This window comes from Abramis brama (genome assembly GCF_963993115.1).
Source record: "Abramis brama genome assembly, chromosome: 21".
NCBI lineage: Eukaryota > Metazoa > Chordata > Actinopteri > Cypriniformes > Leuciscidae > Abramis > Abramis brama.
In genome coordinates this window covers 1,711,998-1,729,674 of record NC_139983.1, presented here as the reverse complement: position 1 = coordinate 1,729,674, position 17,677 = coordinate 1,711,998, and the positions used below count along the sequence as shown (strand labels likewise).

Sequence of the window (17,677 nt, the reverse complement as noted above, 5' to 3'; positions counted from 1 at the left end):
ACAATGTGTTTTTGCAGCTTTGAGCATGATAGTAGCCAATCACAGACATGGTTGTTGAGCGTGTGATCGCAATGGCCAATCAGAGGCTTTTCAGTTAGTCAGAATCCTAACCTAAACATATCAAACTTCATAACAAGCACAAATGAGATTTAAAAGTTATGATTGTTGGGAAAGACTGTCTGCCAGTAATGACTCTGTATACAATTAAATGATGAATTTTCTCTGTTATAAACTTACGTTATACTCGTTTTATCTGCAATCTGCTAAAGGTTAGTTTGTGGTCAAAGAAACATTGGGAGATTCTTAGTAAATTGTACAAACTCGGATGTTCTCGTGTGAATCCAGCCTGCTGATGCGGTGCGGTGCGGTGTGTCGGCGCTGCAGTGCATGCTGGGAGTTTGTAATGGATGTTGAGGGGACTGTAATATTTCTTCTGTTTTCAGTGCACAGTAAACGACTGCTGTTATGGACCGCTGGTCGACTGCATCAAACAGTATCCTTCCCATAAAACTTTAAGCCTGGAATTGACGAGGAGCTGTTCACAGGGACGAGATGTGCCGAGCTTCACCTGACATAAAGCTTGTGCTCCAGGTGTGTGTGTGTTTGTGATTTCCTCACATATGCAGGATTATATTTTAGCACGTCCAGATTTTATCTCCATCACCGACCGTAAGGATGATGTAGTTTCATTCCTCACATTTATTTCACTTCCAGCAAATTTGACTGAATCCAGATGATTTCAGAACTTTGGATTTCATTTTGTTGATCATTTACCATTTGGTTAATCAGATTTCATGACACTCAAGTCTGTACACTTCTCAGTGGATGTTGGAGAAATCCATGTTTCACAGACGTACTGTATGATTTCAGTCCCGTCCGAATCTGAAAAGTCTGTGATGTTTGGCTAACTCAACGATCGTCTGAGAAACACAGTCCCGTCCGAACGTGATTGTCTGTCTCACTGTGGTATTACCACGCTTTATTTACACTTTACCTAAAGGTGTCTTTGTTACACTGTACTGTAATTATTACAGGCTGTTTTCTACTGTGTTTTGGCGGATCATTGGACTCGTCGACTACTAAATTTCTGCTTAAGCGTTAATGAAATTAGTTGTGGTGCAAAACTATTGAAACACTTCCATTTAGTTGAAATAAAGCTGAAAGAAAATAAATATTAGTTGAAAAACTTTAAATGATAATTAGAAATGTTGCCTTGGCAACTAAAAGTGAAATAAATAAAAATTAAACTTAAATATTTATCAAGTAAAATTACAAAATAACAAAAATGAAAATACTATACATTAAACTAAAATGTACATGAAAACTTAAAATATAAGAGTATTTTTATTATAAGAGACTATTTTTAAATATTGAATTAAAATAAAAACATCAGACAGTTATTTTAAAATTAAAATAACACTGCTGTAAAGTTTTTCAATAAGATTTTTATTTTAAAATAAAATGAAATAATTCATTAAAAGTCATATGTGATGCATGCAACCGAAGCACATGACCTTCTGTTACACCCGCTTCTGAAACACACTCTTCACTCTCTCTAATGAACACAGAGATGTTACTCCATCCAGTCAATCCTTACAATGCTCAGGACGGTTTGTAACAGACAGCGAGTGGAGGTTTGTGCTCTTCTCAGACTTATCTGTGTGCGTGTGTGTGTGTGTGTAGTCAGGGGTGAAGGGTCACAGGGTTTGTCTGTCCATGGTCACTCAACCCCATACCCCCCCCCCCCCCCCCCTGCTCTTTCAGGCGTCAGCATTAACTCACTCTCTGCATCTGCGCGGGTTCATCGTATCGCCCACTGCACCGCCCCGTCTCACACACACACACACACACACACACACACACACACACACACACACACACACACACACACACCCATGAAACCATGAACACGTTTCAGTTTATCAGTTTATTGTCTGATGTTTTGGCTGCATGTGTTTTACACAAGTAAGTAGCTATTTTTTCTGCATCAGAAACATAAAGCATGTTCCGGAGCGTAGCGATGTTTCTGAGGTGGAAGAAGGCTGTTTTTGTAACATATGAAATATGATTATTGAACGGCAAGTTGTTGTCTAATATAATACCCAGGTCTTAAACTGTAGAGGATGAAGTTACAGAACATCCTTCTAGATTATATTATAAGAGATTCTGTGTACAGGTTTCTGGTCCAATAAGTAACACCTCAGTCTTATCTGAATTTAATTGAAGAAAATTACTGGTCATCCAATATTTTATATCTTTAACACACTCTGTCAACTTAGATTATTTAGAGAATTAATCTAGTCGTGATGAAATATATTACTGAGTATCATCAGCATAACAGTGGAAACTAATTCCATGTTTTCTTATAATATTACCAAGTGGCAGCATATATACTGAGAATAGCAGAGGGCCGAACACAGAGCCTTGAGGCACTCACTTAATAAAAGTGATCAGCCGTATAATTTTCACCTGCTGGAATAGAAAACAAGTTTAAAAAAAAAAATCCCACAGATGTTCATTGAATGAGGAACCCGAGACACATCTACAGACCAGAAGATCACTGAGACTCTTTTCCTCACTAGACAGGAAGAAAACGCCTAGCAACCACTCATAATACCATAGTAACCACCCTAGCGACACCCTGTCAACCACTCAGAACAGCCTAGAAACCCTTCAGAACACCTTAGCAACACCCTGCCATTGTGATGTTGAGCTTTGTGCAGACAGATCTGTGCCGTGACCGTGTTTATGATCTTTAGGTCAGAGAGGTTTGTCTCACTCTTCATATTACAACAAAACACACATTTTTCTGCTGTTACCACAGCAACCCTGCTCAGCTGTCTACGTGTTTCCATGGCAACCGGGCGCAGGTAACATTTAGAAAAGGGCTTGTAAAAGTTGACCGTCCAAATTTTCACTGCAATTTCCATGAGAAATGAGGAGAGAGCACACAAATTAAAGCGCACAACTGTTTCTGACTGCCATAAATGAGGGGTTTTGTGAAGTTTGTTTGCAGTACGTCCTTAACCATGCTCTCACAGTGCCATTGGTCTGGAACATGAAGATATTCTACGAGACAAGCTCAGAGAGAGAAACCTGTCGTTTCTAGGTAAGCCTCTACTGAGTTTAATTTAGACTGCATCTGCTTCCCTGTGTACACTTTTGCTTGTTTGTTTGTTTGTTTTTATTTAAGGGGTCCTACTATGCCCTTTTAGGAAGTCTTGTTTTGTTTTTGGGGTGTACTAGAACATGTTTTCATGTTTGATTGTTAAAAAAACACATTATTTTTCACATATTTTACATGATTACAGCTCCTCTCTCCCCAGTCTGGTTGAACGCGTCATTTTCGATGAAGCCCCTCCCTCCGAAATACGAAATGTGCTGTGATTGGTTAGCTGGCCCAGTGTGTTGTGATTGACAGCGCCTAGCGTGTGTTTGGGAGCGTGTTCATAACCGCGAGCTCTACTCAGATGTAAATATTAACGATGGCATCAATTTCAAACCATTTCGAGCCCGATTCAGACCCTGACAATGTTGACGAACAAGAGGATTGTGCTGAACGTAATTCAAACACTGATTTCACAGGACGTTTCAGAGTGGTGTGTTTTTTTTTTTTTTTGCAATTTTCTTATAGATATGATGTTATCCACCATTTAATCATATTTGCTGGAAAACTATTGTAATACAAACAGTAATCGATCACAAAACCATGGTTAATTCCCCTTAAGGGGCGATGAACAGTCTCACAAACGCTCCAGTAAACACTACATCTGTAATGTTAGTTATCAGGCTAGCGGAGGCTAGCTCATCTACATCATAGCTATCCATAGCGATTTCAATGTGTGTTTTGAGACTGTCTTTGGTTCACTGCAGTTTTAAGGAGGAAATACTCAGCAATGGAGTCGACTTATGAATTTGCACATGGTTTGTCTTAAAGCATATTAAAAACACCACATAGACACATAAACAACATTAAAAGCTGGATTTTCACCACTTTAAAGAAGTGCAGCAGTACATGATTAATATACTGTACCCCTAGTGTACTTGAATGATGCGTTGGTGTCACGTGTTTCTTGAGGAAGGATTCAGGTGTGACCCGTTCTGACCCGTCCGAGGGTGTTTGGGCTCGTGGGTCACATGGCCTGATGAATGGATTCTGAGACAGCTCATTAATTCTCATCAAAGGTGATGTACGAAGATGATCTTCACACCGTGACCATGTGGACAGACCCTCGCCCTCACGTCCTGTAGCGGTTCAGCTCGACTAGACACGGAATGACCGGCTCACTGTGATTTAATGGAGAAATCAGGTGTTTCACCAGGACTCAAGGACAATGGCTGAGGACACTGATACAACACACCCTCCATCACCGTCCCTGACGTTTGTGCAGTGCCAGCAAACAGTCCACAGATGAAGCGGCTTCTGTTGCTTTCCAGTCTTCAGATGACTTTGCTTTGTTTGCGGTGGCCGAGGTCATGTGTGTGCCTTCACTGGATTGTTGCTGCTGGCTTTGTAGGGAAGTGTTTTAAAGGGGTAACATCACGAGGAAACATTTAATCAAAATAAATATTGCAATAATAGCTTGATGTTCTATGAAAGACTTTAACTTTTAGACCTGAAATCACTCTTCCCAGTTCTAAAACACTGATTATTGAACTAACCCAAACCCCGATTGTCCACTGACTCTTCCACAATATCACGCGGGTTTAGCTTTAGCCGTTTCTCATTAATAGGGTACGAAATCGACCGAAGTTCAACTAAATTAATAACTTTTTTAACAGTGTATAGTGCTTAGAAATGAAAATGAATTCAGAATAGTGTGTAAAATAGGGTTTGAAACTCAATCCGCTGTTTTATTTTCTGTTGATTTTTTTGAAGTTTGTAATTTTTTTTAAATGTATTTTATTTTTGGCATCTCTGTTGCTGAAATTGTGGCTTGACTAAATACAGTTTAAAAGCCAGATTTATGTGAATTTGCATTTTTAACTCTGGACACTAGCAGTAACACCTAACAATTTATTGTTTGTTAACATTAATGCATTAACTGAAATGAACTAAAGACGAGCAATAGATTCTTACAGCATTTATTAACCTTTGTTGTTGATGTTTGTTACAAATGTGCAAAATACATATGTTCATGTTAGTTCGGTGCATTAATGTTAACAGATGCAACTGTTGATCTTAGAAATGCATTAGTAAATGTTGAGATTAACATTAGCTCAAATTAATAATTGCTGTAGAAGTATTGTTTATTGTTAGTTGCTTTTATTTGTAGTGGGTAAAATCATGCAGTAAGCTATAAGTAAAGTACAAATAATTTGCTTTATTTTTTACAGCAATGAACTCATTATCAGTGAAACAGATTTATATGAATTGTGGGTAAAGTGGAGAGAGATTGTCGGTGTAAATGAGCTCTTACTGAAGGCTGGAGCTGATAAACACTATATTGAACATGACAACAAATGCACAGTTTGTGTGTGACATTCTCCAGAAAGCAGACCGTTCAGTTCAGGGTCAAAGAGATGGAACACTGAGTTTAAACATGTCTTTCCGCACAGATGAGAACCAGCTCCGTGCCAAAGGCTACGACAAAACCCCCGACATCATTCTGGAGGTGCCGATCGGTGAGCTCTGCTTATGCTTTTCACCTGAGGACCATTTAAACCAGTACAGTGACCAGCATCTGGCTGATTTAATTGGACTTTTGTTCACAGATGTTCCATCAAATCAATTTTGCATGAAAATAATGTGACATTTGACTAAAAATGGCTTGTAGTTTGTGTTTGTTAGCCTGCTAATCGCTCTTTCTGTTTAAACACTGGTTATAGTACAGTCCCATTGTGAACCCGCTCTTGAGATCAGCCGGTTAGAGGTGTTGTGTTTCTCCACAGCTGTTGATGGCCACATCGTTCACTGGATTGAGAGCAAAGCTTCGTTTGGAGACGACCACAGCCATCACGCTTACCTGAACGAGCAGTTCTGGAGCTACTGCAACAGGTCACACACACGTTCACCTCGCACAGAACACACACAGCATCAGGACACGACACAACACACACACGATAAGTTTGTTCCGGTATGGTGAAGTATTCGGTCACTCTGAAGTAATGGGTCCGGGCTGAGGACCCAATTAGTATGCCAGTAGTATGCCTGATCTAAATCTGTTCTCGCGATACGGTAAGGCAGTATCAGTGCAGTAATATCAGGTAAAGCTCATAGCACGATCATCGGATAACGTTAGCTGTATGCTATGCTACTATCTAAGCTAACTAAAAAACACACTACCAACGAGAAATGTTTAATTTCACAATCTATAGCTTCGGTTAAATACTAGTATATGAAACGTATAATTTAAAATACATTAAATACATTAATGACTCGTTATAACGTAGTACAAACGTCTTCTATAATAAAGTGATTTTGTATGATTTGTAACCAGGCACTAAAGCGATTACCCATAAAACGTACTTTGAACCAATCGGATTGCTTGGGTCCTCAGCCCGGACCCATCACTATAGAGTGACCGGATACTTCACCACACCGGCCGGTAAACACCTCTGAACTCCCATTGGTCAGTGGTGGTGATGATGTAACAGGTGGGTGTGGCTCTGGTCAGTGATGATGATGTAACAGGTGGAGTCCTGTCATGTAATGATTTAGAAATCGTATAGACACTTTTTAAGACAGTTTCTTTCTATCTCTTGCTTTAGTGTGCCAGTAAAAGTTTTAGATTTCCAAACATGCAAATATTGTAATAATCCAATCATATTATTTTTTTCTGAGGGATTTCACAAATACCTGAACAGTTTAATAAATATTTAAATGTACACTGGCCTGCTGTATTCAGAAGTGTCTTCTAGTAAGTACAAACCACACCGTGCTCTAATACTCCTGAAGCGCTTGGTAAAGACGAATGAAATGTGCTTATAAATGAATGAAAACATAAAACTACAACCATCCTTTTGTCCGTAACGGCCTCTCATGAGAATCACTTTATTTATCTGATCTGATGCGATGCGCTTGAGCGGCTCCATTGCAGTCTTCAGCATGATCCTCACGTGTGTGTGTGTGTGTGTGTGCAGACGTGACACGGCACATGCTGTCATGTCTGTGCGCTGCCTTGTCAGATAAACTTTGGCATGTCAAAAAAAAAATGTCAGACCCTTCAGAGTCCACCTTTCAGAGCTGCTTGTAATTTTTAATTGACATTTACATTTGACATTTGCGCTGCTCTCGGAGCAGAGGAGCGCCCGTGTCCAGCTTCCTGTCGTCGTCTCCCTCTCAGCCAATCACAGGCTCCGGAGGACCGATCCCTTTACTCCATCCCCGCTGTTTATATGAGTTATATCAGGAAACAGTGAAAAGGTCAGCGAGTTTCCTTCACAGTGACCTTACCAACGTTGCCGCCACGTTTTCAATTAGTGCAGCGCGTCAGAGTGACACAACTCCTGATCTGATTACTTTCAAGCGTTTTCATCATTTGCACCAAACGGCAGCGTTTGCTAGGACTGTTAATAAGGGCTGCACGATATATCGGAATAAATCTGTTATTGTGATATGGCTTATGGCTGAGATTTAATGAAGTAAATATGAGCAGTTTCAGAGTGAAGCGCATCATTTACTCGCATGATTCAGAACGGCTTGATTCATTTCAGCGTGTAAATGATCATACAGCGCCATCAGTTTAGCTGTTTGCCGGCAAACTATTTAAATAAAAGCTTGATGGTATTGAAATATGGTAAGAAATGAAGACATGCATATTAGAATTGTAATTTTACAGTAAAATAAAATGTATTGTATTACTATTTTGGGTTACACTTTATTTAAAGTTGTCATTGTTACAGTGTAATTATATATTAAAGTACTGAGTAAAATTAAGCAACTACGTATTCTTACTATAGGGTTAGGGTTAAGATTAGGGTTTGGTTGAGGGTTATGCATCGTTTACTGTTATTACTACGGTAAGTACATGTAACATGTAACAAGGACACTGTAAAATAAAGTGTTACACTATTTTTGTTACAATACAGTAGTATTATTTAAATATTTTATTTAATATATAATATTAATCGCAATAAAATCATAATAATAATAATTATTGTATAGCCTGTGAAAAGAAGTAGAAAATTGCAAGAATAAAAACAAAAAACAAAACACTTTATGGTTTGAGTTGGTTCTTGTCTTAAGTATGAACACCCAAGATTTTGAAAAAAGGCCTGAAAAAACTCTTTCAGGCCTAAAAGAATTTTGCACTTAAAAAAAAAAAGTCATCATGGTAAAAAGTATATTTTCAGCTCTTTATTATTTTTCTATGCAGATTCACTCCCCGACAAAACCACCCCAAACGTAGAATGATTCATTCTTCCCTAAAAAGAGCCATTCAAGTCATCTTAAACTTACTGGATTTTTCCTGTGTATTTCACAAAACACATCACAAACAAACAAAATATCGCAATGCACCCCCCCCCCCCCCCCCCCTTAAGTCGTATTGACCACTGGGAAGCTCAGGGATAATTGTGTTGCCCAAGTTCCCGAGTTGTGCCGTAAACTCTTAAATTTTAGTTAAAGTAGTGCATATTTACATATACATACATGTATGTATCATCATTGGACGAATATTGTATGTTTTAAACACAGTGAAAATAGCCTGTATTTGACATCAGCAAGCTGACGATATTAGTGCAGTGAATGTGTATATGGCTGTCAAATATCATTCTGGCTTTACATTTATTCATTTAGCAGACGCTTTTATCCAAAGCCACGTACAAATGAGAGCAATAAAAGCAGTGAAACTAACAGTAGGACAACAATATGCAAGTGCTGTGACCCTTCCCAGTTTAATCTAACGCAGTACTTTTATTTATTTATTTTTAATCACACACACGCTTTAATAAGGTTTTCCCTATAAATAGGCAAGAATAAACCTCGTGTTCTCCACGATTCATGTTCTTTCCGACAACAAAGCACTCGAACGCGACGAGATCGTAATCACAACTGCAGAAGTGGGAAATTTCCAATATCAGAAGAAGCCAGCATTACTCTTAGAAGAAGTGCAACACATTCCTCCTTATATAGAACCTCTCTGGCATAGAGGGTTCTTTAAAGTCAAGAACCCTACAGTTCTATATAGAACCACAATGAACCTCGTTTAGTAACAGTGTACCGTTAATTGTTCCTCATTCTCCCTTAAAACAAATGGAAGTGAGAAATGCAGTGTTTTCACCAAACGACTTCAGAAGTGGGAAGTAGGACATTTCCATAACACATTTCTCCTTATATAGAACCTCTCTGGCATAGATGGCTCTTTTCAAGAACCCTAGAGTTCTAGAACCACATTTTTTGTGCACTGTTAATTGTTCCTCGTTCTCCCTGAAAACAAATGGAAGTGAGAAATGCGGTGTTTCCACCAAACGACAACTAATTTCCTCTCTGAAAGTCGCAGCGACAGCATTCATCATGCGAACACCAGTGTGTCCGAGACGCGGCGCTCATAATAAACTCTGGCGGTGTGTAATGATGCTTCTCCTATAAAGAGAGGAGCAGTGAAGGAGGAGAGAAGGATCTCCTGCTAAAGACCCGTCGGCCTCTCCTTCCCATCAATCTTCCCCGGCTCCGGGACGGATCTGCGCATAATTGAGTTATCCATCTACTCGGATATAAGTTGCATTAAAAATTATTCAGCTGATAGTGAATATTAAGCACATAATAAGGCTTGTGTATGTTTTAGTTGAAGTGTGTGAGGTTAAATGTGTCGCGTAATGAAATGCGACTCTGGACTGACGCCTCCTTTAATGGACGACGGCTGGGAGTGACGGCGCTCCGGAGAATACGATTACATCTGGCCTTTCATAAGCAGTTTCACTTACATTAAAGAAATAGTTCACACACATATATATCTCTGGGACTGATCCATATAAATGAGGATTCCAAAAGAAAAGTTTCATAGGAACAAGAATCTAAAATATTAAGATATCTTTAACACTTCTTGAGTTACAGACATGTAAACTTTACATGTAAACATGTAAGAAAAAGAAGGAAAAAAAGCACATTTAGAGAGGGATGTTGTATGCAATTATTTTGATAGAGGGATACAGGATACATTTCTAGTTTCAGTATTTACTTTCCTCTTTAAACACAATAAAATCAGCTTTTAGAAATATTAGCTACATTTGGTTTTTGATCATTGAAAGTGGGTAAAATGTAACAGTTTGAACATGGAGATCCTCATATCTCTGGGACTGAACTATATAGGGCCTTAAAAATGAAGATTCCAAAAGACAAGTTTAATAAGAATTAGAATATATAAGGATATTAGGATATCTTTAATACTTTTAGAGTTGCAGGCACGCAAACTTTGGAAAAAGAACATTTATGGCACCCAGACAGGTATATTCTATGCAATTGTGTTGACTGAACAACAAATAATGTTGAAACTAGAAATGTATCTTGATTTTTTTTTTTATATATATATATATATATATATATATATATATATATATATATATATATATATATATATATATATATATATTCTTCTTAAAAGAAAAAAAGCATCAGCTGTGTGCAAAGTGACCCACATTTGGTTTTTGACCACTGAAAATCTGTTTAATTGACCATTTTACTCACGGATCCACATTGAGATCTCCATATCTCTGGGATTGAACAATATAGAGCCTTTAAAACGAATATACCAAAAGAAACGATTATGAAGAATTAGAATCTATAAGGATATTAAGATTTCTTGAGTTACAGGCATGCAAACTTGGGGCAAAAAACACATGAAGTGCTTTTTCCCATTTTTGAACTGTCACAGTTGCGTATAATGAAACGGAGATTGCTGAAGTCAACAGATTTAGCTAATAGACCCACCGATCTCTGTGTAAAAGTAAAATAACGATACTGTCATCTTTCTAAAGTCATTATTACCTCTGTAAATTAGTTCCAAATCTCAGGTGAAATCTGTCATTTTCAGCCCCTCGACAAACTGTGGATTACTCCGTAAATATACATCTGTGGCTTTTAATATTTGGGCTTTCTTCTTCATTTATGCGTTTCTTTCACCAGACTAAAAAATGATCAAAATCTAAATTTTCAAATGCAAAGACAAAAGAGATTTTCTAGTTGTGCACAAGCAATGAGTTTATCATGTTATAACGTGCTTTCTGTAGCCCAAAGTTAGTCTAATGGGTTAAAATGTTATTAATGAATAGAGTTGATGGTCACATTTAAAATGAGCAGTTTCTGTCAGCCATTGATTTTAATTCCAGTGCATCATTAATAGCCGTGAGTGTGTGTTAATATGCGAGTGGTGTGTGTGTTTGTGCTGGTGTATCGGAGCATGTTTGTGCTGGTAATAGAGGCTGTAAAGGTTAGATCTGATAAAGCGCTGTCAGGAGTTGACGCAGATGATGAATGGCCATATAAACCGCAGTATGGCTCATTTCTCCCTTCGGTCACACAGGGTTAATACTCTCAGTTTTGTCATATATATTCTGTGGCTTGACCTCTTGGAAATTGTTGACCCGATCATTTGTGTTATATTTTCTTGAAATCTTTCTTTTTTTTTGATGAGAATCGTTGGCAATAGCATTAGACTCCCGATAATATCAGGCCCCCAGACTGGATCATTTATTTCACATTTATTTGAAAGAGCATGAGCGTAAACGGCCTGACAGACTTCATATAGCTTGATCACATCCCCTTCATGTGTAATGTGAAAGATTTCTCTTTGAAGAATGAGATAAATATGATTCTCTCTGGTCAGTCGACATCTGACGGTTTATTCAAGATTTATACATTTTAATGTTTTACATTTTAAGATGGAGATATTTTAATGTTTAATGAAGTTTATTCTTCACTTCTCAGTTCTGGTGTTTCTGTGTAAAATCAGTGTCTTCGGTCTCATGCTTCCACTCTTAGTTCTGGCTGTTGGTATGAGTTTGTAGCTAATCTTGCTAGTCTGTGTGTTGTTTGGTTCAGTATTTATTCTGATGGTTTTTAACATCTCACCTCTTATATGTCTGGTTTATCTTGCACTTAAAACAATAATCATGCTTCATTGCTGTCGAAACAAATTATTCTGACGTTTTTCTCTACTTTTCTAGAGTAGCAGCAGAAGCTTTGCTATCTCTCACTTGATTCTTCCACATGCTTTTGCTCTTTTTTCATGCACATTGCGCAGGATCTTGTGACAGTTTCACTGTAAATGGCTCAGAAGAAGCAAAGTTAGGAAATCTTTCTGGGATTTGTGGACCCTGGCACATGACATTTAACACCGCAGCCCAGTGCAGCGAGAGCCGTCTGACACGCACCTCTGAATGCTAATACCACATGACAAGATGCTTTCATGCTTTAAGGATTTCAATGCATATTTAGGGACATTGTTTAATGCGCTCCGCATGTAATCCGCACACTTCAGGTCCCCATCAGCCGTGGGATTTAGCTCCCGCTAAGCCTCCATTTCATCTATTTATTTTCCAGGTTTGCTCCCGACGCATTAAACAAATTTGTCATTTCAAGTTGAGGTTAAGAATGATTTTGACACCAACACTCTGCTTAAAAAAGTGAAAATAAAACACTTCCAAGCTGGGGGAAGGCAGTGTATGACGGAGCGGAGGTTAAAGAGAAGAGAAGGAAAACTTTTCAAAGCTATAACTTTTCCGTTTTACTTGTTTTTCAACACGATTCATCGTATTAGAGTGATTTCTGAAGGATCATGTGACACTGAAGACTGGAGTCTTGATCACAGGAATAAATGACATCTTACGATATATTAAAATACACACACACACACACACACACACACACACACACACACACACACACACACACACACACACAATAATTAGTTCTGGGCAACATCCAAAATAAAAGTTTGTTTACATAATATATATGTGTGTGTACTGTGTATATATATATATTTAAGAATTTTTTTATTATTTATTTAATGTTATTAAATGTTATTATTATATATAATATAAATTATGTATAAATATACAGTATATACATGCTAATATTTCTTAAATATTGTATATTGTAAATATTATGCATATGTGTGTGTATTTATATATACAAAATAATTATACACAGTACACACACATATATTATGTAAACAAGCTTTTATTTTGGATGCGATTAATCGTTGCCCAGAACTAATAAATGTGTGTGTGTATATATATATATATATATATGAATGAAGGCCTGAGGTGTTGTATTCGATATTTGAGTCACTCTTAATAGTCAGCGCTGCAGACAGTATCCTCAGATAATCTCCTCATGTCTTGATAGCTTTAATCCTTCATAACTGGGTCGTTTGTGTGTCTGGCCTTGATTATATATTAAAGCCTAATCAGAGATGTATTAGGATGGGAACTTTGACCTTTGATTTCCCTCATTAATTCTCAATGTTTGCAGTCATATAAGCACTCCGTCTCTTCTGATGAAGCTGGCGGTGACCTTTGCTCTGTTCTAGGTTATAAAGGCAGGCCAGAGTACATCTGTGTGACATCCTCCCGTCCGCTTGAAGACTTCTCTAGATAAGAGGCTGTTTCTGCTGTTACACAAGGCCTTGATTAGCAGGCACCGAATAACCCTGTTCCTGCAACACAGGTCACGGGCTTGAGTCCCCGCGAATGCATCAACTGGGCAAATATGTATTTTCCATGCAATGCAAGTCATTTTGGATCATCATTTTCCATCCCAGTGTCATTGCAAACATGTGAGGCTTTTTTTCATATTTGCAACTTTTGTTATAAGACACGCAAGTCATCACAGTCGAATCAGACATGACATGCAAAGAGCAACGGTTTACATTTACATCTGTTTATCACACAAATCATATCACTTTTACAAATAAAGGATTCAGACGGGGGTTTACCTTTACCTTACATAACCTTTCAGTGATCAGTTCTTTAAAGAACCATTTAGTGTGAAGAACATTTATTTTAATAATATAAAGACTCTTTTTCCACTATAAAGAACCTTTTCACTATGGAAAGCATCCAGTGGATGTTAAAGGTTCTTCGTGGAACCAAACATGCCAGTAAAGAACCCTGGTGAGTGACTTCAGATGATCTGCAACACAGCACACAGTCATATGGACCGCTGTTATAAATAACTCTTTCCCACAGCTGCCAACGGCCCGTGACTTAAGGACATTCACCAGCCAAAAATATATTTACCAGCCATGACACAAAAACAGGCAGTTATCACACCAACACTGTAGATGATCCTCATTTCCAGTTATTATACCAGAGCTAAAACTACTAGCTTAACTAATATGAATTTAATAGCCTATATTTTTAAAGAAAAGTAAGCAGTCAGTAATAGAATAAGAACAACCAATCAAATTAAAAGCAAAAGCACAAATAAACACAATACATGCCAGTGAAATAAGCAGTGCTCTTCAGGCAGGTCTAATAGATTTCACTTACCGGACTGTAATAACAGGCTAATCAAATAAATAGCACTGCATAATCTTTATATCCTATTTAAAGTTCAGGATTAGTGAGTGATTTTTTTTTTTTTTTTTGTCCTTTGTTGTTTGGTTAAGAATAAAAACATATAAATAGCAGGATTATTAGGATGCTGTCACTTTAAGACCGATGCACACGCATCATGCTTTTTGTGTTTGTATTCACTGAAGACATACAGTAACCGGCTGTTTACTGGGATACTCGCAGAGACGCCGAAACAACATGTTTTTGAGTGGATTTGTCCGTTCAAGCGCAGGAAGGCGTGAAAGAGATCAAGTTTGCGCTCCGTCTGAGAAACACGGCACGCAAATAACGGATTCCCTTTCACGTGTTCCAGTGCTTGAATATTTACATGGGAAAGGCTTTCGTGGTGATGAAGCACTGAGCCGTCTACACTGCACGTCGTTCACGTCTCTGCACATTTATGTTCACAACATTGCATTGTTAGAATTCAAACAAATGTTATCGTTCAACTGGAGACTGACACGGTTTCACACACTCGCCAACGCCGATTTATACTTGAGTATAAATTTTGAGTGTTAAGCTGCATTCACACTACAAGCGAGTGTGTCGCTGCATGTCGCCAGTGGCTGGCGGTGCGGTCGCTAGTGGGCGTTCCCACTACTGGTTGCCTAGTAATGTTTGTGAGTGACATTCACGGATGTTACTCCATGTTGTAGAACAATCTTGCCGCTACAAACAAACATTTTGGAAGGAAAAGTCTAAATATAAATGGAATCAGTACATAAAATGCATAATATTAAAGATGAACTAGAAACAGCGAGTGCTCTTTGCCATCGCGGCTATTTAACTGCAGCAAACGGGCAAATGCCGGTCTATCTGGGTTCACGAAAGCATTCCGGCTCGGAGTCAGCGCGGCGAGTACCACTGTATGTACACGGAGACATATCATACATTATAGGACAGTTTCTGACTACTAAAATGAGCTTCTCATTCTTCTTGCCTCGGTCGGACTCGGCACTGAAGAGTGACGGATCACTCCGACTTCACTCCTATTGGTTGTCGCTCCCGAAAGTCGCTCTTCATTTGCATAAAGTTAAACAGAATCAACTTTGTCGCGTCGCTGGACACGCTCCATCCGGTCGCCGTAAATCGCCCGCTCCCCATTGAAATGAATGGTATCATGTCGCTTTGTCGCTTGTAGTGTGAACGGGGCTTTAATTGTAGGCCCTGGTTATGATGCTTTTGTGGTGTTGTTTCTCTGGAGCTCGACGTCCACTGTTCACCTTCTGTGTGTAAAAGATGAACATCTGCTCATGCTCCACTGAAGAGAGAAGTCAAATGCATCTGATTGTATGTTAAAGTATTCCTGTAATGACACCTCTGTGTGTGAAGTGTCTGCTGTTGAACGGGTTAGATATGCGTCAGGATTGAGCAGTGAAAGCTGGAGTCTTACATTCACTTTCTCTGGGATTTTAACCAGTTTGAAAGCTTTTACCATCATGAGCATGTCCATGGTGTCCACGTCTAAGTGTCTAAACTACAACTGTGCAAATGTGAGGATCTGTGTGTGTTTACACTAGCAGAGCTCTCGTGTACAGTCATCATTTCCATGTCCAGGAACGTCTCTTTAAATCACAGTGGGTTCGAGATCCCGTTCACAACACCTTCCCTAATTTGGTGATGAGTGTTTGGTAATCAGTGAAGTCTCCAGAGAGCAGTTCATAACTCTGAATAAAGACAGCGGCCCGGACGAGTGCAAACACACACACACCGAATCCTCAAAGCAAGAGCTCAGACAAAGAGAGAAAGTCTGTCATCATTTACTCTCTTGCCATTCTGACCTTTCTTCTATTGACCACGAAATGCGATGTTTGAGCTTCCCGTTCAACTCAAGCGCTTCGTGATGTAAATGGCCGAAAGGTGGCATAGCAGCATCATGACAGTAGTGCACACGACTAGTGCATCCATCTCTTACAAATAAAGGTTCTTTATCAGGGTCGATGGTTTTATGAGGAACTTTTGACATCCAAACAATCTTTCCATTGCACAAAAGGTCCTTTATAGAGGAAAAATATTCTTTAGATCATTAAAATGTTTTCAAAAAGCTGAGGGATAATCCCGAGCGCTTCAAAGTTGACTTCAGGATGACAGTGGCTCAGTTTGATGCTTTGCTGGCGATACTGGAGACACATATTAAAAACAAGACCACCAATTGATCCTGAACAGCTCTGGGTTTTGGCGTTCTCTTGTACGGTGGCTGTGAATGGTCAAAACACCTCTCGAAATGCTTAGGATGCGAAAAACGCAAAAAATCAAACCCGATCCACTTTTTTTTTAATGACGGACGAACATTTCGGAGGCGGTGTGTAAACGTGATCGACACATGAGGTCGTTTTTATTTTTTAACGTGCGCAAATTTCGACCGTAACATCTTATTCACACTTTGTATATTAGAATAGTGCCTTTAGATTTTCGATATCTTTGATGACAGTAATGCACATCTATAAAAATAACTTTATATTATCTAATAGCCATTATTGCCATATGGACATTACTTTAACACACAAGGTTACACTTTACAATAAGCTTCATTAGTTAACATTAGTTAAATATATTAGTTATCATGAACTAATGAACTGCACTTATACAGCATTTATTAATATTTATTAATGTTAATTTCAACACTTTCTAATACTTGATTAAAATCTTGTTAACATTAGTTAATGCACTGTGAACTAACAATAAACAGCTGTATTTTTATTAACAAACATTAACAAATACAGTAACAAACTGTATTGCTCATGGTTAGTTCATGTTAGTTAATACATTGTTAACTAATGAACCTTATTGTAAAGTGTTACCATTGCAGGTTTGGAAAAACATCTAGTTTTTGCATGAACTGTTCCTTTAAGCTGCTGATTTTCTTCCACTTTTAATTCTCATGTCGCGTCATGTTCATTGGAAAGCTCTGCTTGAAGAGTCACCTCATGTACGCAATGGAAAAAGGAAAAAACCCTGAGAGAATGTTTGTTCAGTTCGTTGAAATATGACCAAGCTTGTCAAAAGCCAGTTTGAGTAAGAAAGCAAACATATTTTAATCAAGACTCGGACAGAAAGGGGTCACCGAAAATCGCAGCGTTTAATGTCACGCTTGCTTTTTGCGTCCGTTTGTGTGGAAAGTTACCCGTGACCCCATCCTTAAAAGGAAGCAGAGGGATGAATGAATAACTGCGAGGTC

General features: G+C 38.4%; 1 protein-coding gene across 3 annotated transcripts in view; it reads left to right on the top strand.

Annotated features, from left to right (window-relative positions):
* The window catches only part of cdin1 (CDAN1 interacting nuclease 1), a 107,708-nt gene that overhangs the window by 53,984 nt on the left and 36,047 nt on the right, over window positions 1-17,677 (top strand). For all 3 annotated transcript variants that reach the window (XM_084096614.1, XM_084096615.1, XM_084096613.1), the window contains exons 8-11: window positions 444-493; window positions 3,042-3,109; window positions 5,560-5,625; window positions 5,893-5,998. In XM_084096614.1, the coding sequence (XP_083952740.1) occupies window positions 444-493; window positions 3,042-3,109; window positions 5,560-5,625; window positions 5,893-5,998 (290 nt within the window). The remainder of the gene's footprint in view (window positions 1-443; window positions 494-3,041; window positions 3,110-5,559; window positions 5,626-5,892; window positions 5,999-17,677) is intronic.